Source organism: Phalangium opilio, unplaced genomic scaffold, assembly GCF_054372755.1.
Source record: "Phalangium opilio isolate 3A_F unplaced genomic scaffold, DU_Popi_V2 ptg000042l_1, whole genome shotgun sequence".
Taxonomy (NCBI): domain Eukaryota; kingdom Metazoa; phylum Arthropoda; class Arachnida; order Opiliones; family Phalangiidae; genus Phalangium; species Phalangium opilio.
In genome coordinates, this window is record NW_028324166.1 from 4,869,654 (window position 1) to 4,893,753 (window position 24,100).

General features: G+C 36.7%; 2 protein-coding genes across 3 annotated transcripts; one reads left to right on the plus strand and one right to left on the minus strand.

Moving 5' to 3' along the window:
• The first annotated feature begins 32 nt into the window (after positions 1-32).
• Positions 33-13,950, plus strand: LOC149678586 (complement factor B-like). Its single transcript, XM_089836530.1, has 22 exons — positions 33-234; positions 606-800; positions 918-1,109; positions 1,171-1,359; positions 1,416-1,604; positions 1,753-1,947; positions 2,020-2,208; positions 4,476-4,667; positions 5,156-5,326; positions 5,769-5,957; positions 7,656-7,856; positions 8,251-8,436; positions 8,816-8,995; positions 9,687-9,857; positions 10,821-11,098; positions 11,622-11,754; positions 11,812-12,150; positions 12,596-12,750; positions 12,822-12,915; positions 12,982-13,143; positions 13,251-13,451; positions 13,633-13,950. The coding sequence occupies exons 1-22, from the start codon at positions 213-215 to the stop codon at positions 13,851-13,853; spliced, it is 4,044 nt and encodes a 1,347-aa protein (XP_089692656.1). The 5' UTR covers positions 33-212; the 3' UTR covers positions 13,854-13,950.
• LOC149678587 (E2F-associated phosphoprotein-like) lies at positions 12,788-22,920 on the minus strand. Of its 2 annotated transcripts, XR_016366097.1 has the most exons (5): positions 22,581-22,920; positions 20,234-20,406; positions 17,306-17,552; positions 13,100-14,549; positions 12,788-13,038 (listed from the first exon to the last, which is right to left on the minus strand). XR_016366097.1 is itself a non-coding variant. In XM_089836531.1 (4 exons), exons 1-4 carry the CDS (start codon positions 22,619-22,621, stop codon positions 14,303-14,305), a joined length of 708 nt encoding a protein of 235 aa, XP_089692657.1. In that variant the 5' UTR covers positions 22,622-22,920; the 3' UTR covers positions 12,788-14,302. The 2 variants fall into 2 exon arrangements, 1 of the variants encoding a protein (XP_089692657.1); XM_089836531.1 differs by having other exon boundaries at positions 12,788-14,549.
• Positions 22,921-24,100: the final 1,180 nt, after the last annotated feature.

Genomic DNA, 24,100 nt, shown 5'->3' on the forward strand with positions numbered 1-24,100 from the left:
TCTACATTTTAACAAACTATTTCCTTAAATCCCTTAAAATAGGCTTCCAGTGTGGACCGCCACCCCCAATAAATTATGGAATTTTGCTGTATCATCAAAGGGATTCTTATCCTGCTGGATCGCGAGCCGTTGTCCAGTGCAATGGAGGTTTTATCAAAAAGAAAGAAGAAGTTACTTGTCTACCGAATGGCGAGTGGGATGTCGAGGAACCGATGTGCCAGAGGACAATGGAAGGTTGTATTTTCAATGCATTTTGTGTCAAGCCTTATAGACCATTCCATGAAATACTTTCCAAGAAACCAACGTACAGGGGAAGGGCCGCCATATTAGGGAAGTTCCCTTGCTCCAAGGGGCAACGCCAGATGAGGCTCGCGTTCGCTTCACGCGGGAGGCTAGTCGACTCACACTGCCTCTTGATGTGCTTCTTGGCATTAGGGAACTATAGCCTTATATGGTGGCCCGGACCCTGTGCTGTTTACTTTTGTTAATGCATTACAGGAAAGTTCTATTCTCTAATGTTTCTTAGCTCTCTCGGTTATGGTCTTAATATCAATTTAAGTTACTCGACAAATTTCCTAAAGATTTCTTGCAATCACCTAAAATAGATGCGATATGTGGTGTGCCGCCACCAATAAATGATGGATATCTGTGGGTGCGTGATAAAAGCGAGTTTTATCCTGTTGGATACAGAGCCGATGTTCAGTGTAACCCAGGATTTATCCAAAGAAAAAAGCAAGTTACTTGTCAGCTAGATGGCATTTGGGATGCCGAGGAGGTCATGTGCCAGCGAAGATCTGAAGGTTGTAATTTTAACTCATTTAATTATAAAATCAATGCTTATTTCTCAGCTCGCCCTGTTATGGCTATTAAATATTCGAGAAATTTCTTAACGATTTCTATGAATTACCTATAAGTAGGTTTGCAGTGTGGACCTCCGCCACGAATAAGTGATGGAACTTTGCGGTATTATCAAAGAGATTATTATCCTGTTGGAACGCGAGCCAGTGTGCAGTGCAACCCAGGATTTATCAAAAGAAAAGAAGAAGTTACTTGTCTTGAGAATGGAAAGTGGGATGTCGAGGATACGCTGTGCCAGGGAAGCTTTAAAGGTTTTAATTATATTTCATTATCGGGAATTTTAATTTTATTATAAAATCAAGCATTTCTCAGCTAGCGGTTGTGGTCCTGTTCCTCGAATTGAAAATGGCGTCTTAGTAATTTACCCAAGTGATGAGTTATATTTTATTGGGGCCGTGGCCGTTGTACGTTGTGATCGTGGATACGATCAAAAGAATTTTTACGTGGCATGTCTGGAAAATGGAAATTGGAATATTACAGGAAGAGAATGTCAAATTAAAGGTTTGAATTTTCAATTGTTTAAAAAATGCAAATGTTTATCTTTACTTTTCGAATAGAAACAAGTTGTGGTAAAGTTCCGAGAATTTCTAATGGAATTATTCAGACTCCCGCTGGGATGCAAAATTATCCGGTCGGAACGGAAGCGAACGTCATCTGTGACCAAGGATTTCACTCTGAAAAATATGTTGTTATTTGTGAAAATGACGGACACTGGGAATTACAAGATATAAGCTGCAATAAAAAAAGTAAGAAGTTTGCGTAATTCTTTTTAGTTTTTCGTGTTCGCATTTGAAAAGCTCTCACAGTCTCACGCTGGTTGGTTCATTTGAACTGATAAACAATGCAATCTAAAATATAGTTGAAACATTTAGTTTGTTTTCTTTTACATTTTAGTGAAACACTGTGAAAAGCCTCCATTGATTCAAAATCATGGCTTTATTCACGATTTTGATGAAAGTAGAGAACTCTATCCAATAGGACACGGAATAATGTACGAATGTGAGCCCAACTTCAAGCTTGTACCAACTGGATTTCAAAACAATGTTTGCACAAATAAGGGCTGGTTACACGCTGCTCCGGAATGTGTCGGTAAGAACTAAACACTGACAGCAACATTCATTCTCCATTGTTAATTAATAATTTATCATTGAATTTATTCAGCCGAATGGTGTGGTCCAATACCAGAGATTGAATACGGATACTTGAAACCTTCACGAAAAGGAAAATTGGTCCCCAATGAGGACCAATTGAAAGTTTTGTGTAATGCCGGGTTTATATCCACTGTGGAGTTTTTGAGTTGTAATATAGATGGTTCGTGGAACTTGGGAAATCTTCGTTGCGAAAGGGACAGTAAGTGAAGTACAACTTGAAATGTTTACTTTGGCGTTTGGGTCATTATTTCCATTTTCGACAAACGTCGCTGCTCACTAGTGGCCGATTTTAATGAAACTTTTTTTGTGGGTAGATATACCTAAAAAATGAACTTACCCAAAGGTATTCGCTTCAAATCATATAAATTTGAAAGTTATGTTATTTTGAAATTTATCGTATTTTGTCTAAAATTTGCGGTCTTTTCCCACATTTCTTTTGATATTTTGACCGGTAATAGTTTTAAAAATAAAAAAATTGGTATCCCTCTTGAAAATGAGCTCCTGAGTCGGAATTTGAAACTTATTTGGCGCCATCGACTCAAACCTTTGATTTAGGAACCAATTTGAGGGGCAAAAAGTACCATGCATACTTTTGACATTATTTGGTTACATTTTGTCATTTGAAAATATTTCGAAAACGGAAAACAAAATAGGCCATGACCAGTCGAAAATAAATATCTGCAGATGGATCGTGATATTATGAGCGCTAAGCTTAGCACGACAACTTCTGAAATTTCTTCTTTAAATAAGGTACTAGTTTCGGTTAATTTTCATAGTGGTTTGTGGTTCTTTTATTAAACTTATATGATTTGAAACGATTTATTTCCGTTTCTTTCCACATGCTTACTATATTATTGTAAGGGAATAATATGTATAGGCCTTTTCGAAAGAATCGAACAACCTAACACATTACGTATACTGTTTATAAAATAACACTCGTATTCCATGTTGATTTCTTTTTCGTTAAATGAAAAATAGAAGATACGTAATTTTATTAAATAATTGATGTTTAATAATATTGCCTTTAAAACTGAAAATTTTCAGATCTGATACTTTAGTCAGTTAATATTTACCACTTATCTTTTACTTTAATCAATTTTCGAATGACAAAATGTAACCTCTTCAGCTCAATTTTTCTAAAAATGTAACCAAATAATGTCAAACGTATGCATGGTACTTTTGATTATGTTGAAATATATTTTCGTTCAGTGAAATTTTGAAGAAAAAAGGAATTTTTTAATTATTGATGTTTTATATTATAATAATGCATTTCAAACTAAAAAATTTCATATCTGTTACTTTAGTCGGTCAATTTTGACCGCTTAACTTTTACTTTTTAAAGCTTTGTATTCAAAGGTACTTTTTAATAATGAACAATGACGCAATTAGGAAAAACATTTTTAAAAATAATTGAAAAAATGCCAAAAACAAAATTATTTATTTTTGACAGAAAAATTATTTCTCAAACACCATATTTTAGGGGTTCATTTGCATGTGTACAGCGATGATACACCTAATTTTTCATGGAATTTCAAGGTGGTCCTTTTTGCCAATAAAATGTTGAGTGACGCCCCCGAAATTGGTTCTTAAATCACAGGTTTCAGTCGATGGCGCCAAATAGGTTTCAAATTCCGACTCAGGACCTCATTTTGAAGAGGGATACCAATTTTTACATAATTAAAACTTTTACCGGTCAAGATATCAAAAGAAATGTGGGAAAAGACCATAAATTTTAGACAAAATGCGATAAATTTCAAAATAACATAACTTTCAAATTTATATGATTTGAAGCGAATATCTTTGGTAACTTCATTTTTAGGTATATCTACCCACAAAAAAGTTTCATTAAAATCCGCCACTAGTGAGCAGCGACGTTTGTCGAAAATGGAAATAATGACCCATTTATTATTTCAACCGTTTGTTGAGTTATTATTAAACTGTTATCGTTCAAGGACAGTTGAGTTCAATTTACACTACGGTAGTTTTCAATACACAAAACTCGTAAAATAGGCTCAAAAAGATAATATAGCTTGCTAAAATAATTGCCCTGTTTATTAATCAATTCCCAAAGTAACTTGCTATATTCCAATTCTTCCCACAAAAATCGACGGGCGTCAATTCGAAAAACGTTTTAACGTATTTCCCATTTTTGGCGTTCCCTTAATCCTTTGGCAGGCTCAAATTTTGACAAATAAGACCGCAATTAATATTGTGAAGGATATAAATAGTAAAAATGGCCGAATTCATTTCGGATATTTTAGGCCTATATAATATCGGCATCTTTGAGAGATTTGCTAAATTTTTTATCGTTTTGGAGTCCATTTTATCAACAAATTCGACGTGTTTGAATATGGTGCCTTTCAGGAAGGTTGAAGAGAGACTTCGTACCACGTTCAATTATATCATTAGAATCAAAATTTCATATTTCTTCCATCACTATAATGTTTCGAAAACAAACTGTTTTAGGGTCTACCGATTGCAATATGCCTGAAGCAATAGAAAATGGAGTCATTGAAAATATATCCAACCTTAAAGAAGCGACATATCCTATGGAGCATCCGATAACTTTCAAATGCCGCGAAGGTTACGTACTTGAGGGGGATGATAAAAGATTTTGCAGTGATGGAGGATGGTCTGGAGAGGCTCCTATTTGCAAAGGTATGTTTTAAAATTCCAAATCTGTCTAGAGCAAAAGACTTTTACGAGTAATGCAAATCTACTGGAATGTGTGAAAAGCTAGAAAAACACTTCGTAAATGAAGAAATCAAATTATCTCGCACTATGTATAATAGCTGTCTAGATAGAATTGTCATAATTTAACTTGGAATTGCCGAAACGTAATTTCATCACGCGATACTGGCGGTAGGAAGCGGGAATTATAGATAGCAGTAGTTGTAATATTCAAAACGCTCAAAGGGTCACAGTTTACAGGTAACAAGCAGCTGCCAAATATGAGCCAGTCGTACTTTACTGTGATGAATGATGCCATCGTGTACTTTTTTGTAAATAATTGAGTCCAATTTAAGTGTTGCTTCTTCATCATACAAAATTCTGAGATCCCACTGACAAACGGCTATGGCCATGATAACTCGAGTACTCCTGAAGCCTTTATAATACTCTTCATAGTATTAAAAATATATTTTCAGTGAACTACTGCACCTTGCCCAATAGACGAAACGCGGAAAATCAAGGTATTATTGCTGTTGGTAACATCTACAAGATAAAGTGTCCCAAAGGTCAAGCTGTCATGGATGGAAGCGACACAATCGAATGTTTAGAAGGCGGCCACTGGAATAACTCCATGCCCAAATGCAAACGTAAGCACACTGTTAAACTGCCAAAACTGGAGAGGAGGGGGGCCCCTTTGGATAAGCTATACCGGAAAGCCCTTATTGTAATACAAACATTGTAGAACTTATATGGTTATCATCGTTAAAAAGTTTTAAATGATTAAACACGCGACGAGTTGATCCTGGATCATATAGTGTTTGTCCTTCCCTTAGCCTTCAACGTGTCATCTATGGTCTAGTCTTCTTCGTATTTGAAGTTCGGTTTTACTCATTGAGTTCGGTCAATCAGTAGCTTTTTCATTACCACACATTAAATTGAGATATTATATGTTTAATATCCACCCATATTGCTAGAATCTATGGTAAAACGGATATTCGTAAGTGCCTGGTGCTACTACATAAATCCCTGTTAAAATATGTAAAAATAACCCCTAATAATAGTAATATTTTACAATTTGTAACCTTATAGGGTACCTTCGAAAATCTTGCTCGAAAGCTGAGTTTTCGGACGAACGTGGACAATTCGTACCCGTTAACGAAAACGTCGTAGAGCTTAGATGCCCTGACACCTTCACTCCGTTAAACTTCGATGTTACAAATAGTACCTGTGATGAACGTTTAGGAAGATGGATAATTCCACCAGATATGACATGCGTTCGTAAGTTTCATTTGTACCTCTCCGAGTGGTATTACACTGGATGTGTCTGTGTGTGTGTTTGTCTGTCACCGCGTTCGCAGTTGGCAAATCGGGGCAAACGTGTTCGCAGAAACCTATTTTTACCTCTCCGTGTGACGTAGTCCAGGAGAGGTTCTGTAACGCCCGTGTCTGTGTGTGTGTGTCTGTGTGTCTGTCTGTCTGTCCGTTGTTACACCCACGTGACCGCGTTCGCAGTTTGCGTATCGGAGCAAACGTGTTCGCCATTTCCGAACTGCTTTCACAGTCACGGAAATGGCTCCTCTACTTGAGTTCTCACACCACCATCTTCTGGTCTTTGTCCATCCCACACGGACACCAGTCTGTTCTTACTGACTTCTAATCACCACCATCTTCTGTTCTTTGTCAATCCCACATTGACACCAGTCTGCACTTACACTGGCTTCTAACACCACCATCCACTGGTCTTCCGTCTATTCCACATAGACACCAATCTGTATCATTGGCTTCTACTCCATTATCATCGTTTGGTTTTAGGATATACGCGGCGATCAGCTAGGGTTACGAGAAACGTCTAGCCTCCCTAAGGTGGGATCGCCACCAAAGGTTTTCGCAATTGCGCTTTTTCCTCACTATTATAATGGAAACGAATCGTATATATACCCCAAATTTGAAAAAAGCGGGCAATATTAGCAAACGTCAATATTAGCAAAGTTTGAGAAGATAATAGGTATAACTTTATTTTAAACGATTTAACTATTATTAATGTTAATTATTGAAGATTAAAATAATTAAAAATAATTATATTTATTTAAATATTAAAGATAAACCTCTCGTGCAAAGAGAGAGATTATCATTGCCTCCTATATCTACCAAGGCCCGTGCATTGTGATATATTTCATTCATTGCCTCCTATATCTATCAAGGCCCGTGCATTGCGATATATTTTTCAAAACAACAACAAAAATGGGAAACCCCAACTCAGAAACATAATAACGTTTTCATTGGATACTTAAGTTTATATAATCTTCTTGACACGGAGAGGTAATATTTTGGTTTTCCCAACTTGTTGGCTTCTACTCCCATCGTTGGGATTAAGAAGTACGCGACGATCGGCTAGGGTTACGAGAAACGTCTAGTCTCCCAATGGCAGGGCTTCCACCAAAGGTTCACGCAGTTACGGGTTTCCTTAACGTTTATTGTGAATCAATCGCCTTATATACCCTAAATTTCCGAAATTTTGTTAATTCAAACGTCAACAATAGCTATGTATAAAATGATTTTACGATTTAACTAGAGTTAGGGTAAATTAATGACGATTAAAATAATATCAATTATATTTATATAATTATTTAAGAAAAACCTCTTAATTGCGTCTCAACTCAGGGCGGTTTTTTTTTTTTTTTGGTTTGCCAACTTGTTTTTTATATTTTTAATTTTAACAGAAGTAAAATAATTACAATAAGTATGACATTTCTCATTGCCGTTATTTACATTACTTGTTGGTGTTTATAATTTTTTGCCTCCCCAAGAGTCGCTCTACGAAATTTTTGACAAATAACAAGTTGGTTGCTGAAAATCATATTTTACTTGGAAATAAATTAACGTATTTCATTGAATGTCATACTTTTTGATACGAATTTCGTAGTAGCTCCGAACATGTCATTCTCTCTCCGAGTTACGTATAATTTTTTAATATAGCAATGAAACCTAGTCAGAGATGCAGTGAACCAGCCACAGTTCCACACGGAAGCATTAGCGGACTTAAGGAAAGTCCGTTGTACAAGGAAGGGGACGAACTAATTCTTCATTGTGATAGAGGATATTTATTGACTGATGGAACCGAAAGAATAACGTGTCTAGCTAGTGGTTACTGGAACGGTGTACTGGCTACTTGCACTCGTTAGTTAAATGCATTCAATTTAAATCTATTTCAAACTTAATCATATCCCTAAAATACTCTATACAAGTACGGGTCTGCTGTAGGTGTCTGTAGCATCTGCAGTGTCTATGCGAGATAAAATAAAAGAGATTGCTGAGCTATGTCCCTTTAAAGATTTTTCTTCAAAACAGGAACAGAAAAGTGGTATGGCCTGCTGTGTTTCTCCTTCCTTAGTGCATTTGGAATTAGCGTAGGGATGGAGATCAAAGTAGCTGATTCTTTCTGTTTCCAGCTGGAGAGAAATTCACTTCGTACCCTTTATACGTGATCGTAGCAAAACACTACGACCCACACTTATATAGACTATTGAAGGGTTTTGGTTCACAATATACTGTAAACTGTTTTGTCTATTAGCTATCTTGTGCGAACTGGGAGAAAGGATTCCGAATGGAGAGTTTGATCCACCTGTTGAAGGAGACGTAATACCTTACGGAAAAGTGATAAACGTCAAGTGTAATAGTGGTTACCAGATATCGCAGGAAAGCAGCTTACTCCGTTGCGCAGAGACCGGCTGGGATAGCCAAAAACCATCTTGCAAAAGTGATTAAGGCTACTTCTTCCGAAATTTTAATGAATGATTTTAAACCAAATATGAACTATCTGCTTTGTGAAATATCCAAGAAATATCTCACTGATTTTGAAAGTCAAAATAGATTCAGATATCGATGTATTGCAAGTTGCACCTTTAGCTAATAAAAATTCCGAGACATGCTATTCAGATCGAGATGTTAACTTATAATCTGACATGGTGGCGTGGATGCTGATCGAAATTGCAACTTTCAATTTAACGATAAAATCGGCTTCCATTTCATTTCTATTGAGATATTTTCCGAGAGTAGATTAATCAAATAATCAGTAAAAGAAAAATTAAAAACCCAATGGATTATTTTTTCATCCTTGCTTTTTATGTTTTATATAGAAATCAAGTGTCCAGATCCGGGTGTTCCGGAAAATGGTTGGTATCATCTCACTTCATATGACTACGGAGAACGAGTCACTTTCGGTTGCTTCAGTGGGTACAAGTTGTACGGATCCAAGGAAAGAGTGTGTTTAGAAAATGGAAAGTGGAATGGCTCTTTGACCCTTTGTGACTCAGGAAGTGAGTGATTTCATTAACAACTATTGTCACTATTTATCAATATTTTTCAAGAAAGGTCACCTACAGAATGTATTCGAATGAACTTTATAAAATTATTAATATACATGTATCAAAAATGCGTGTCTCTCAGCAATATCAGGGAGGATAGATTTGAGAGGGAGTAATATTGTGAATAGGCGGGTTGATTCGCTTCGTGGTAAACTCGTCTCTCTCCGGCGCTGGCTCAGTCACTCGCCGCGGTGTCCGCGCGCATGCGCCAAATTTTAAAACCGGCTTTGAACTGCAAGTGGGAGCTGGCGCCTGGCGACAGCATAGTACCCGACGCCATTGGCGCGTGCGCGTTAGCTAGAATCGAGGAAGAGAGAGATAAAAATGCCTACCCTCCTTTTTTCCCCTTCCATTTATATTAGTGCTTCTTTAACATTAGACTAACACTCCCTCTCAAGTCTCTTACCCTGGCAATATTAAAGAAAATATGGGAAATTAAGTATCCTTTCACGAAGGGCCTATCTGTGACTCATTTCCAGGACCTAACCAGTTTTTCGCCTGTAGACATCCCAGATAGGCCTATTGTTTATTGGATCCAGTAATTTATTTGCTTACTTTTTCTTGAATATCGTACCTTTGCACGAAGTTCCACTTTAAAAAACAATTTTTTATGCTCTTTCGAATCATTATTTAAAACATTTAGATCAAGATTGTCCCGAGCCCGGAACCCCAGTAAACGGAATCAAATCTGGCACTCAACATAATGATGGAAATACAGTTACTTATGCTTGCTTTAATGGATACACATTAATGGGTTCAAGAAGTAGAACTTGCAATAACCGTACTTGGACAGGACAAGAACCGCAATGCATAGGTATTCTGATTTTTTTTATCTCTTAAGCTTCAGACCCTACATTTTCTCGGTTTCTCCAAAGACCAAATATGGAATTTGTACAACGTGCAATTACGTATTTCGTACAAAGGAGCACCATGATCAATGTTACATGGTTGCAACTTGTTAGTTATAGTAATGTGAACGGTCTCTATGGTACCTTTTGCAATTGGGCTTAGGAGCTGCTACTACTTTCGAAACAAACATTAGGCAAATGACGAGTATTCTATTTAGTCTTTTAAGTTGAGGATGATCCTCTCTGTAGGGCTCTGAAGAGGACCTTCTCTTTCACAGCCTCTGTGATAGCGTAGAGTACTCCGTACAGAGTTTCAAGCATCTTGATATGCACATTCTCGATGCAAATCAAGATCATGCCCTAATTCTTGATGAAGTAGCTTTTGAACTTAATCATAGCTTTTCAGTTAAAGGCTTTGTAAATTGGGTTTACAATATGTAGCAGTATCGACTTTGGTCGCCTCTCGTTTAGAAATAATAATAACACTGTGATAACTCAAAAGGGCATGATCAGGTGGGCTTCATATTCTAAAGAAGCTTTGCCCTAATATTTCCGAACCATATTTCCTTTTTTATGTACACGCTTTTGGATATTAATGTGAAAATATGCTTTTATTGAACTCAGAAATTTGATTAGTTATAAGTGATCTATACAGGGTGTTTCTGATAAGTCCGCCATAAATGTTTTAGACCCCATGTAATTTGACACTTTTCACACAAGCTGAGGCGAAGAACACACCTTTTCATTTATGGAAGACTTTTCGGAAACACCGCGTATAGTTAGTTAGGTTAACAGATTACGGATTTGCAGTGGTTAATTTTTGAAAGAAGGTATTTGAGTTGGATATATTGTAAAGGGGATTATAGTGAAAGTAGTAAGGTTGTCTGTAAGAGAATACGCTTAAAGGAATAATGATTTCATGATTGAAGGAAAACTTGATTTTGATGCTGCCAGCGAGGTCAGTCAACGTTTGCGAATCCTTCTTAAACAAGTAAATCACTTCGAAAAAAACGGAGGTAAACTGTTGGAGATTCCGAAACAGAATGATAAAAATCGCAGACAACCTCAAGTATCAAGATCTGGAAACAGTGCTCCTCTTGTGCAAAGAAGTACGCTTGTAGTATGTTTCATGTTTGACTCTTCTGCCGGCATTGGGGAAGATAACTTTCGAAAATCTATTAAACTGGCTCAAGCTTTAACCCAAAATGTAAGTACACTTTTATCATAAACATTGATTACAAACATTTCTCAGAAGTACTTTGGGAACGTTGCTTAACCATATTCTGGCTCCGAATTGGGAAAGAAAGTATAGGTTATTGAGGCAATTTTTTTCCCCATCAATATTAGAGCTCGGCATAGCTTACGTGCTACTGCGCTGCCAGCTCAAATTGAAAGTGTATTAAAGCAGTAATTCTAATCAACGTTTCGATTTGAAGAATAGATTTATAGGCACAGGAGCCATTTTCTCCGATGGTGGGGAACACTGCATAAGCAGGTTTCTTGGCTCAACAGTCCTCAGCACTCCATAATTATGGACGCCAATCATAACCTAATATAGTTCTGGCTAAACCAAAGTGTTAGCGAATTTCTTTTCAATTTATTCCTAATTTCACTAAAATCTCAACGAGGTTTACACTATGAGGCGGTTTTTAGAGCTACCCTTAACATATGCAGATATTACAATTACATAATAGTTATTTTATGATTTTAGTGAATTTAAATTCTTCCAGATGAATATTTCACCCAATGGAACAAGAACATGTGCTTTAGTCTTCAACTCCGAAGCCAAGGTGGAAATTTCTCCAATGCATTTTAAAAATACTACCGAAGCCATTGACGCCTTGAACGCAATTCCCTATGAAGGTATGATTATTTGACGTTTTCGATATTGCAACGGTTTCACTCATTTCACAGGTGCAGATGGCAAAGAAACTTCATTATTATCCGCAATCAAAACGTTGGAAGAGGAAATTTTAAATCCTACTGTTGAGAGCAATAAAGATAAGCGGATCACCTTCTTAACACTCTTATTCACTGATGGAAAAGTGAAACCCGACTACCAGCTTAAGAAACTAATGAGGAATCTTGGAGTGGAATTTGATTTGAGAGTTTACTGCATAGCTCTGACTGGTTTCCCTAATAAAGATGTACTATTTTCTATGACTTCATCGTACCGTAATGTCAAAAGGATATTTTTATTGGATAGCTACAGCACAATGGATAAAATAACGAAAGATCTAATGACCGCTGACAAACCAGGTAATAATAAAAAGCGTTTGTTGTCTAAAGTCGCAGGTTCTGAGGCATTTGAATGTCCTAAATCTAAATCTAAGCTATATCTATGAAGAAATGTCCACACTAAGTTACTGGATTATTTACTGCTAACACTAGCACAAACTACCATTCTGGAAAGTGTATTAAAAGTTTAGGCAAGCCCTTACTGTATCTTTTCTATTATCTTTGAGCAGTTTTAGAAATTTCCAACACTTCTTTTGACAAAGTCCCATCACCAGCATAGAATTTTCTTCTTGATGAGAAAATGTTGAATGCTAGTATGTTTTCGTAATTAACTACTTTAACCGCACAACTAGGCCTAGTAGACCTATACGCTAGGAGTAAATATTGCTTTACCCATGATCGGCTAGTGTTTCGAAAACAGTGGTGTTTTCATGTATTGTAGACAAATAGTTTTCTTTAATTTTAGATTATTCAGTGTGTGGTATAGGCTTCGATAGTTCGACGGTGGTGAATCATTTGTCAAACCACAATATTTCTGACGCCCATCACTCGACGTTGCAGAGATCGCCTTGGACGGTGCAATTATTTGCCATAGAAGGTGCTAAAAGCTACGCACCAAACGTGGGTCTTTTGTTATCGAAATAATTTACAGATATACTTCAATTTAGAAATAAAATCATTATTTATTGCAGTGTCTAGGTTCTTTGATAGACAAAGAATGGGTCTTAACTTCCGGACTCTGTTTCGCAAAAAATACTGATCCTCGTCGTATTTTAACAAAAACGGGTATGGTGCGCTATAAATTGGTAACGCGTACAACTTCAATAAAATAAAAATTTTGTATTCTGGTAGGCATCGATAAATATCATCTCTCAGTGGCCGGACGGATAGTCCATATTGAAAACAGAGCTGAAGATAATAATACGTGGACTGCGAATGCTGCCTTAATTAAGCTCAAGAAACCAGTTACCTTTTCGCAATTTGTTCATCCCGTCTGTTTACCCGATGTACTAGGTAGTTAGAAACGTTCCTTCCGAAGAAGCCATTTTATGCGGATAGCGCTGATAAATCACATTCTGTCAATTCGTGATAACCAATTTTAAAGGTTCATTTTTTCGTAGGCTTTTCTAAACCTCACAGTCCTCAAAAGACTGGCTACAGTAGCTCGTGGTCGAAAGGTATAAAGAACGAAAGGCACGGTAATATCGAGCAGATGCATATGGCTATTCAGACAGTAGTAAACTGCCGTGATAGTCTTAATAAAGCTTTGGTCGGTGAAAGAGAATTGGACCCAAACTTATTTTGCGCAGTCGACAACGCCGGTGGGTATTAATAAAAAAAAAACGCTTGCGCCTTGAAGTATAAAATCGCTTTTATAACCGGTTTTCCGTATGGTGGTTCTTTTCAATTAACACGAATTACTTCTAGCAAAACTGCACTATTAACAACATGCCACCATAAATAATTACAATCCCTTGTCGTAAATAAGCCTTTTGGTTTCAGGTTCTCTTGACGTGTGTGGACTAGATTTGGGTAGTCCCTTGTATCAATACGTCGTAACTTCAGAAAATCAAGGGCAGTGGGTGCAAATGGGAATCGCCTCGGCCTTTGAGGATCAGGTCAACGGAGAACTAAAGTGCTTAAACCCGAGTCGCTACTATGATCTGTTCCTTGACGTTTCGAGGATTGTATCTTCCATCAGGAACATAATTAAAAGCTCTTAATGAAGTGTTGTAGGCATTGTTCCTGTTATTAATTAGACTTTGTAACTTTATCGATTACGTTAAGAAATAAATACAGAAAATTTATCTTAGTAAAGCTTATATATTGTACATTCTTTTCAAGTGTTAGAACATTACTGTGAATCGATAATTGCTTTAAACCCTGACGATGTAATATAGTCACTGATTCTTAATTTTTATCGGAACTAATGGGGTGAATCTTTTCGTCCATCATGTGATACAATTCACGCAGACTTCATTCGGTATCACGAGACCAACCTCTAGCAGAAGACAGATCTCCCGCAAGAGAACCATCGTAATATATTCATTGTATAATTATTAATTAAATAGAACAAAAAATTGCTTCTCTGTTCGTTAATTCTTAATGGAGTTTGAGCTTTCCATTTTTGTCAAAGCAACATTCACAATTAGGAAACTTTGCTTATAAAAATTTAATAACTGGATAAAACATTATGAAAATGATAAATGTCTTCGTCTTCATCATAAACCGCTACTTCAGTCTCACAAACTTCACATCTAACAATAGCGTATTCTTTGGAAGGGGTGATTTCTGATGATTTCCCATTGTTTAATCGTCGTTTCGCAGCTTTCTTTTCACTGTACTTTCGCTTCTCACTTTCATCAACTTTGCAATTTTGTACGAACATGGCTCTGTACTGCGTGTTGTAAATTTCATGTCTGTAAAATAATTTATTTTCGTGTGAAATAAATTAACATATATTTAAGTCAATAGATTTCATTTAAACCAAAATAAACCTGCAACCTTCTTCCGACTATAACATCCTACTAATATTATAAATGTGAAAGTTTGTGTTTGGATGTTTGTTAGTGCCCATTTAACGGCTGAAAGGATTTGGGTGCAATTTGGGATGTAGGTAGATTACAACCTGCGGAATTTTAACATGCAGGATACTTTTTATCCTGGTTGTATGTTTTTGTGGGTTAATTTCGAAGATTTAGCGCTATACTTCAAAAATAGCTATTCCTACTTCAGGGATAAATCTTTTCTTACTTTTTACATACATAATATGTTTGCACGGGATCATTTTAACGTTTTTAGAACATTCCTAAGTTATTTACTATTTTACTTTATGTCAACGTTTTTTTTTCTAATTTTGAATGCTTTTATCTTATTTTGAAAGTTTTTTCTTATTTTGAATGCTTTTATCTTATTTTGAAAGCTTTTTCTTATTTTGAATGCTTTTATCTTATTTTGAAAGTTTTTTCTTATTTTGAAAGTTTTTTCTTATTTTGAAAGTTTTTTCTTATTTTGATCGAATTTTTTAATTTTGAACGCATTTTCCTTTTATGAATGATTTTATCCTATTTTGAATGCATATTCCATTTATGAATGCTTTTATCCTTTTTTTGAACGCATTCTGCTATTATGAACGCATTTTCCTATTTTGAACGCATTCTCCTATTTTGAACGCATTCTCCTATTTTGAACGCATTCTCCTATTTTGAAAGCATTCTCCTATTTTGAACGCATTCTCCTATTTTGAACGCATTCTCCTATTTTGAAAGCATTCTCCTATTTCGAACGCATTTTCCTATTTTGAACGCATTCGCTTATTTTGAACGCATTCTCCTATTTCGAACGCATTCGCTTATTTTGAACGCATTCTCTTATTTTGAACGCATTCTCTTATTTTGAACGCATTCTCCTATTTTGAACGCATTCTCCTATTTTGAACGCATTCTCTTATTTTGAACGCATTTCTCTTATTCTGAACGCATTTTCTTATTTTGAATGCTTTTCCATATCTTTAATGATTTTTATTTTCATTCCTTATTTTTAATGTTTTAGCGGTATTAATTCGAACAACCATAGCTGATTTTTTTCCATTTAAAAAATTTAACTTTTTATCCGTTTCCATCTGATAATAATAATATTAGTGTTTCTTCGGCTGCCGTCCTATTCTTTCCACTTTTCTACTGGGATTTTGTTATTTGCCTTACAATTAGGTAAATAAATCATTCATATTTCTCATTATTTATTCGGTATGTTTCCGTGAGATAATTTCAACCCTTCATTATTTTATTTCCGCCGCCATCTTAAAAAATGGCGCCCAGAAATGTAAAAAATCTTCTCTATGCAACAAAGTCCGCGCGTTTCAACCGATTTCATAAATACTTAGTACACTGGTTTCCTTTAACCTATAGACGGGCTGAATGGTATTTTGGGTTCGATTTGTTGCCATCTTTTTAAATGGCGGCCAAAAACTTAAAAACCCTTCTTTATAGAATAATGTCCGCGTGAAAAGTAATTAAAACTATCCCGACGGGCTGACGGGCAACGCCGAGTGCCTTCGCTCCTAGGGTGCTACAAAATATTAGTCATCAGTAAAATATACCCATTCTTTATATCCTTTTGATGGAAGTTCTTATTAGACGCGAGCGACGCCGCGGGTAACAGCTAGTATCTATATGCAAGTCAAAGTTCTGACTGACTGATAATCAACGCCCAGCCCAAACCGCTTGCCCTAGAAGGCTCAAAATTTGCAGGAACGTTACTCATAAGTTGTAGGCGCGTACTAAGAAAGATTTTTCCAATCCGCCGCCATCTTAATAAATGGCGCCCAGAAATGTTAAAACTCTTCTCTATGCAACAAAGTCCGCGCGTTTCAACCGATTTCACAAATATTTAGTACACTGGTTCCTTTAACCTATAAATGGGCTGAATGGTCTTTCAGGTTCTATTTGTTGCCATCTTTTTAAATGGCGGCCAAAAACTTAAAAACCCTTCTTTATAGAATAATGTCCGCGTGAAAAGTAATAAAAACTATCCAGACGGGCTGACGGGCAACGCCGAGTGCCTACTCTCCTAGGGTGCTACAAAATATTAGTCGAATCAGTAAAATCTACCCATTCTTCATATCATTTTGATGGAAGTTCTTATTACACGCGAGCGACGCCGCGGGCAACAGCTAGTACTAACATAAAATGATGATTTGAATTCCCCACATTTCAGCCCTAATAATACAACAGGGGTATCTAAGAACCAAAACTTATAGCATATTTCATTTACTGATCAGGGGCGATCTGAAAAAATTGCGTGTTTCATATAGTACAATAAGGAGATCCAGATCAGCCTGCTTTAGCATATAAATTTGCTATTTACTTAGGCCTTGGCCCGAAAAGACAGATCAGTACAGATCGCCTGCTAAATCTGTAGAAAACCTTTGGCACATTAACGTATATGGAAGACGCCGTTAGTCAAACACCCATTTTTAATCCCTAAACAAATCATTCACTCCCCACTATACCACAATCATTCAGCTTGCTACTGTCTGCCACCAGAGGGCAAACTAAACAAGTATTTTTTAAGTTCTATATTACGTCATCATTCTATGAAATTATTAGTCCACCAAAATGCTAATGCTACAACTAAAAGAATATAATTAAATTATTGTAATGTAATTATGTAATACCTTTGGCAATCTAAGCAAAGTAGAGAGAGACAAGCAGGGCAATTCAAAATGGCGTCACTATTTGCACTGGGTTTGGGTTTTGCTTGGTTATTGCTAATACATTTGGTCGATGCGTATTGTCTCATATTTTCATTGACCCATTTCTCATCTTCATCGTCTTCATCAGGATCATAAAGTAACTGGTCATTTTCAAGTTCAGTTTCCAGAGCTTTTCTTTCAGTTTCAGTTAAATTATTCTTATCAGACGCTAAAGATCGAAGTACGTGAAATAAATAGTGACAAATAGTTATTAGTGAAATTTCATAATGAGTTACTCTATAAGTAACATAACAAAATACGTATGAAGCTATGCAAAACCGTACAGCAAAATTTCATAAAAGGGACGTGCTAACTAAGGGCGGGGCCAATATTAAGCTTATCTTCCATCAAATAGAAATCTATTCTTGATGTTTATATCAATTGGCTGTGCCCAACCAGGGATTAATGGCTTCCACGAAAAATAGTTTTCACAGATAAAATGTTGGTAAGTTGGGATGTTATGTTGTCATCAGGGTATACGGACTAAATGGGTGTGACCCAAAATCCCCCCAGACATAATCCCCCCGGACAAAATCCCCCCAAATCATAAGTAACGGACAAAATCCCCCCAAAACTCCTACAAGATGGACAAAATCCCCCCAAAATTCCTACTTGATGGACAAAATCCCCCCAAAATTCCTACTTGATGGACAAAATCCCCCCAAAATCATATTTAATGGACAAAATCCCCCCAAAATCATATTTAATGGACAAAATCCCTCCAAATCATATTTAATCGACAAAATCCCTACAAATTATATTTCACGGTTAGGTTTGGTTAGATTAGGTCAGGTTTGGTTAGGTTAGGTTAGGTTTGGTTAGATTAGGTCAGGTTTGGTTAGGTTAGGTTAGGTTTGGTTTGGTTCCAATAATTCGTTGACACCTTTTCCAGAATATGCTCCTTTTAATTAGCTACCACCTTTTCCAAAATATTCTCTTATTAATTAGCTGCCACCTTTTCCAAAAGATTTTCCTATTAATTAGCTGCCACCTTTTCCAAAATATTCTCCTATTAATTAGCTGCCACCTTTTCCAAAACATTCTCTTAATAATTAGCTGCCACATTTTCCAAAATAATCTCCTTTTAAATAGCTACCACCTTTTCCAAAATATTCTCCTTTTAATTAGCTACCACCTTTTCCAAAACATTCTCCTATTAATTAGCTGCCACCTTTTCCAAAATATTCTCCTATTAATTAGCTGCAACCTTTTCCGAAATATTCTCCTATTAATTAGCTGCAACCTTTTCCAAAATATTCTCCTTTTAAATAGCTACCACCTTTTCCAAAATATTCTCCTTATAATTAGCTACCACCTTTTCCAAAACATTCTCCTATTAATTAGCTGCAACCTTTTCCAAAACATTCTCCTACTAATTAGCTGCAACCTTTTCCATGATATTCTCCTTTTAAATAGCTACCACCTTTTCCAAAATATTCTCCTTATAATTAGCTACCACCTTTTCCAAAACATTCTCCTATTAATTATCTGCCACCTTTTACAAAATATTCTCCTATTAATTAGCTGCAACCTTTTCCAAAATATTCTCCTACTAATTAGCTGCCACATTTTCCGAAATATTCTCCTTTTAATTAGCTACCACCTTTTCCAAAACATTCTCCTATTACTTAGCTGCGACCTTTTCCAAAATATTCTCCTATTAATTAGCTCCAACCTTTTCCAAAACATTCTCCTTTTAATTAGCTGCCACCTTTTCCAAAATATTCTCCTTTTAATTAGCTACCATCTTTTCTAAAATATTCTCCGATTAATTAGCTGCCACCTTTTCCAAAAGATTTTCCTATTAATTAAAAATATATTTAATGCAAAACCACACAGTATGTCTGGTTATATATTTCTCAGAGGATTTTCGTTGGGGGATTTTGTCTTCTTATAATGATTTGGGGGGATTTTGTCTTGTTATAATGATTTAGGGGGATTTTGTCTTGTTATAATGATTTGGGGGGATTTTGTCTTGTTATAATGATTTGGGGGCATTTTGTCTTGTTATAATGATTTGGGGGGATTTTGTCTTGTTATAATGATTTGGGGGGATTTTGTCTTGTTATAATGATTTGGGGGGATTTTGTCTTGTTATAATGATTTGGGGGGATTTTGTCCTACATTGGTGGGATTTTGTCGCATTGGGTTAAATGGGGGGATTTTGGCTGGGGGGATTTTGGTATACAATCGGACTAAATACCCCCAAGACAAAAGACCCCCGGTCATAATCCCCCCATTTTTAAAAACGTACAAAATCCCCCTCTCTCAAGACAAAATCCCCCGGTCATTTTCCCCCCATCCAAGTTAAGAGTACAAAATCCCCCCACTATCAAGACAAAATCCCCCCACTCTGTAGACAAAATCCCCCTACGCTCTAGAAAAAATTCCCCGGTCATAATCCCCGGTTAGGTTATGTTAGGTTAGGTTAGGTTAGGTTTGGTTTGGTTTGGTTGGGTTGGGTTGGGTTAGGTTCGGTTCGGTTCGTAATATTTTGGAAATATTGTAACAATGGTACGCCTTTTCCAAAATATTATTTTTTACATTTATTTTCTTCCGAAGAACACAGTTTGGGGGGAATTTGTCCCGGGGCTGGGGGGAATTTGTCCCAGGGATGGGGGAATTTGTCCTGGGGCTGGGGGTATTTTGCCTTCGGCATCCATTCGGGGGAAATTGTCCGGGGGATTTTGTCTCCTACCTGAGGGGATTATGTCCTTTTCTTCTCAAATGGGGGGATTATGTCCTACATTCTGTAATCAGCCACACACCTTCATTAACATATTTCATTAAGTGCATATCACACATATTGTTGTTATGTTACTTAGTATAACGCTTTAAAAATGTAGGCACCATTGTTTTGTTGCCCATATAAATCATCAATTCTATAATCAAGTTCCGCATTCATTTCTCTCTCAAACTCGTCATCAGAGCTATCTTCATTCTCTTCTTTGTTATGTTTTTGCCATTCCTTTGTAAATATATACGCATCAATTTCGTCATCAGCATCATCAACAGTGCGGGTCCTGCAACATAAACATTGAAGATTTTGAAACAAGTTCGTACACTAATCCATGTTAACAAAAATTCAATTTCATTTAGCTAACTTTGCCATGGGATTATTGAAGCAAAACAGACCCACTCACTTAATGAAACCTAACCTGGGACCCTATTCTGTAAGCGTTTTTGCCCGTAAAGTTTTCGGGAACCGTAAAGATTACGGTCGGCAAAAACCGTTTGGTGAAAAAGTCTATTCTGTAACTTTTTGGACGAAAACTTAACGGTAACGGTAAACGTTAACTTTTCGTGAGCTCGAAGGCATCCGTTAGGGATTTTATGGTTTAAAAAAGCATTGTTAAGCCTATTTCAAAAACACTATTATAGTGGTATAAACTTAATTGTTTACATATGTGTTTGTTTTTGGCAATAATTTCAATTACGTTTCGAGAGTGATATTTAAATGGGCCTACCGATTAATACAAATGGAAATTCTTCGCGTTGCTGTGCAAGAAAGAAGGCAATGCTTTGCGTGTCAACGCGTTTTTCGTGATAAATAAAAGTTAATTTAATTAAGTTGACAATTTATAAATAATTAAATAGTGAAGAAATACCAAGTCAACAATCTGTCAATAGTTCAACTTAAGCCTAACGAAAACGGTATGATGAAATTTCAACGGGAATTTAAAAATTAACGGGAAAAATGTTTTTACTTAACGGAAAAGTTATAGAATAGCATTTTTCTCGAATTTTCATTTGGCCGTTACGCCAAAAACGGAAAACTGTAAACTTAACGGGAACCGTAATGTTTACGGGAAGGATCGATAAAATTACAGAATAGGGTCCCTGACCTGATCTAAGAAGAAGCCTAGGTAATTCATGGTCAATTTACAGTTCTATAGAGTAATGGCAGCCCTGTATGTTCGACTGTATTAATCTCTAAGGGGAAATAACATGGGGTGCCATTAGTCTATACCCGCTGTGACATTTTTAGCTGTTTTGCGAGGCAGTGCTTCAGTGGTTTTTCATTAAAGGGGCTCTAAAGAAGGCATCAGCTGGTAGGTAAAATTGGTTTGAAATCCGTCACAGGTACCACGTGATGCCATGATACAAAGACTCCGTATGGAGTGAGACTGGGCACCTAGTTCTTGTTTTTCGCAAGATTAAAGCGGATTTTCCCCCAAAAGTGGTAGTTTTTGAAATAAAACGAACTGAGCTTTTTTTAACCAAGCCTTTCCTCAGTCCTGTGATTATGACGTACTTCAAATCATTTTTACCCATCCGCCCATGCATTCTTTTCAGACCCTTTAAGGCAACAGGCGACTCTTGGAGGATCTTCTATACAACGATTTTCCTTATCGAAGACAAGAACCAATAAGGAACTAACAGTTCTGACCCTGAAACGTCACACCCTTCTATCTCTTACTGGAGTTCCATCCCCCCTAACGGTTGGAAATAGTATTCTATGTGCAAAAATGCCAACCAGCGAGGGGCTGTGTGACGTCAGACTATCTCTTCCCCCTAGACAGTTGTTAGCTCCCTATTAGATCTCGTACACGAGGGTGGAACTAAAATATTTTTGAAAAATATAGCCATCTTTAAGGGGTACTAAACAGAGTCATGTTTTCCTTTACATATGATCTCCCTATCTTTGCAGTAGAAGGATTATTTGTCATTACAGTTATAACCTCGTAACGTTTCGTGCTGTGATGACGTCAGTAAAGGGATACGATGAAAGCTTCCCCCCCCCCCCACATCACTCAGTATCATCAAAGCACTACAAGAATTCCACGTATCTGGCCAATGTTTCCCAATAAAGTAGATAACACCTTTATATTACACTTTCCAATCCCCTTCCATGTACCACACTTTTAACATGACAACTCCTTTGGACTCTCCTTTGGAGAGTGACGTAATTTATTAATGGTCCCCAGGGCCAGGCAGGAAACAGCAAGGAGTAAGACAATCCCCCAACCAACCATACAATAGGGAGCTAACAGTTCTGACCCTGAAACGTCACACCCTTCTATGTCTTACTGGAGTTTCATCCCCCTAACGGTTGGAAACAGTATTCTACGCGCAAAAATGCCAACCAGAGAGGGGATGTGTGACGTCAGACTATCTCTTCCCCCTAGCCAGTTGTTAACTCCCTATTCTTCAAGAATGTTAGGTTTATGCACATGTTTTATAATATGTTACATACTTAGTGATGTCTTTGGTTTCATGTAGAGATAACTGGTTCATTTTAATGTGACGGTGTTGTTTTCAATATTTATATTACAGCAGGTATAATCAAATATATAATATCACTTGATATTTGACACTATACAACCCCAAGGGTAATTTACCAAGGTTCACAAATAATAGGGTTGACTACAATAACTCCAATTTCCGGCAGAAGATTAAAGTCATGAGAGAAACAAATAAGATTATTGCATTTATTTACTGTCCTATTTTAACTTTCATGGGTTACATAACATTAAATTTAAAGGAAACGACTGTCACGACTGGCATTTTTCTAACCAAATGGCAATGGCAATTTCTTAGGGATCGTCTGCTAAAAATCCTTCGATTTCCATAATGGCTTTATACAAGGAGTAATATTACCGGAGGAACAAGAAAGATGTTTTCAGCAAAACGCCAACATCATGTGATTTTAATAAGATATTTATCCCTTTCAAGAAATTTATAATTGCATTTCAGACTCTTAGGGTTTATTTATTAGACCAATTATTTGATTTCTATATTTCGCTTTCTAAATATATTCTTATGTTGATTCATAGTGCACTCGATCACGCGCTCAACAACGCAAGCTTCTCGCTTCTGAAGCCCGTTCAAAAAATTGGATTACCATGTATAAGCGCGGATGACATATGTATAAGCTTGCATCGTGATGCGCGTGATCGAGTGAGCTGTGATCAAAGGCTCGAGTCCCTTCAGGCTTGGGTTTCGGCTTCGGCATTGGCTTACAAGAATTAATTAGTGATCTCAGATAGGGATAAGGTTGATTGAAGCCTTGAAGGCGATCGAAGGCTTGAAGGCGAAGCCCTTCAGGCTTGGGTTTCGGCTTCGGCATTGGCTTACAAGAATTAAATAGTGGTATCAGATTGCCGAATACCGTGACATTATTGGCGAATTCCACTGGGTCCTCCCGGAGCGCTCCCATGGAGCAATAAAAATAAGAGACCCTAATTACGGAAAAACAGTCTTTATCGATCCGGCAACTACTCCTCCCATGTTTATTGCTCCATGGGAGCGCTCCGGGAGGACCCAGTGGAATTCGCCATATAATTATAATAAGCCGGGAATTTTAAATTTTTCTCTCTAAGCCAAAATAAGCTAGATTGCACCGTTTATATGACTCAATTTTGCTTTGTACTATGAATATATTATTTTCACCTATATCCAAGTGAATACATTATCTTCACGTATAGCCAAGTGAATACATTATCTTCACGTATAGCCAAGTGAATACATTATCTTCACGTATAGCCAAGTGAACGCATTATTTTCACGTATATCCAAGTGAACGCACAATTTTCACGTATATCCAAGTGAACGCATAATTTAATTTGTGGAGTGAACGCTGATAAAGCAGCCATCTAAGCCAAGCACCACTTTTTGTTTGTAGATTAATTATTAACAAACATTAAGATTATAATTTCAAATTTTTTTAAATATAAAGTATAGCCTAAATTACTCAGCGATTGTGAAGCTAGTGAA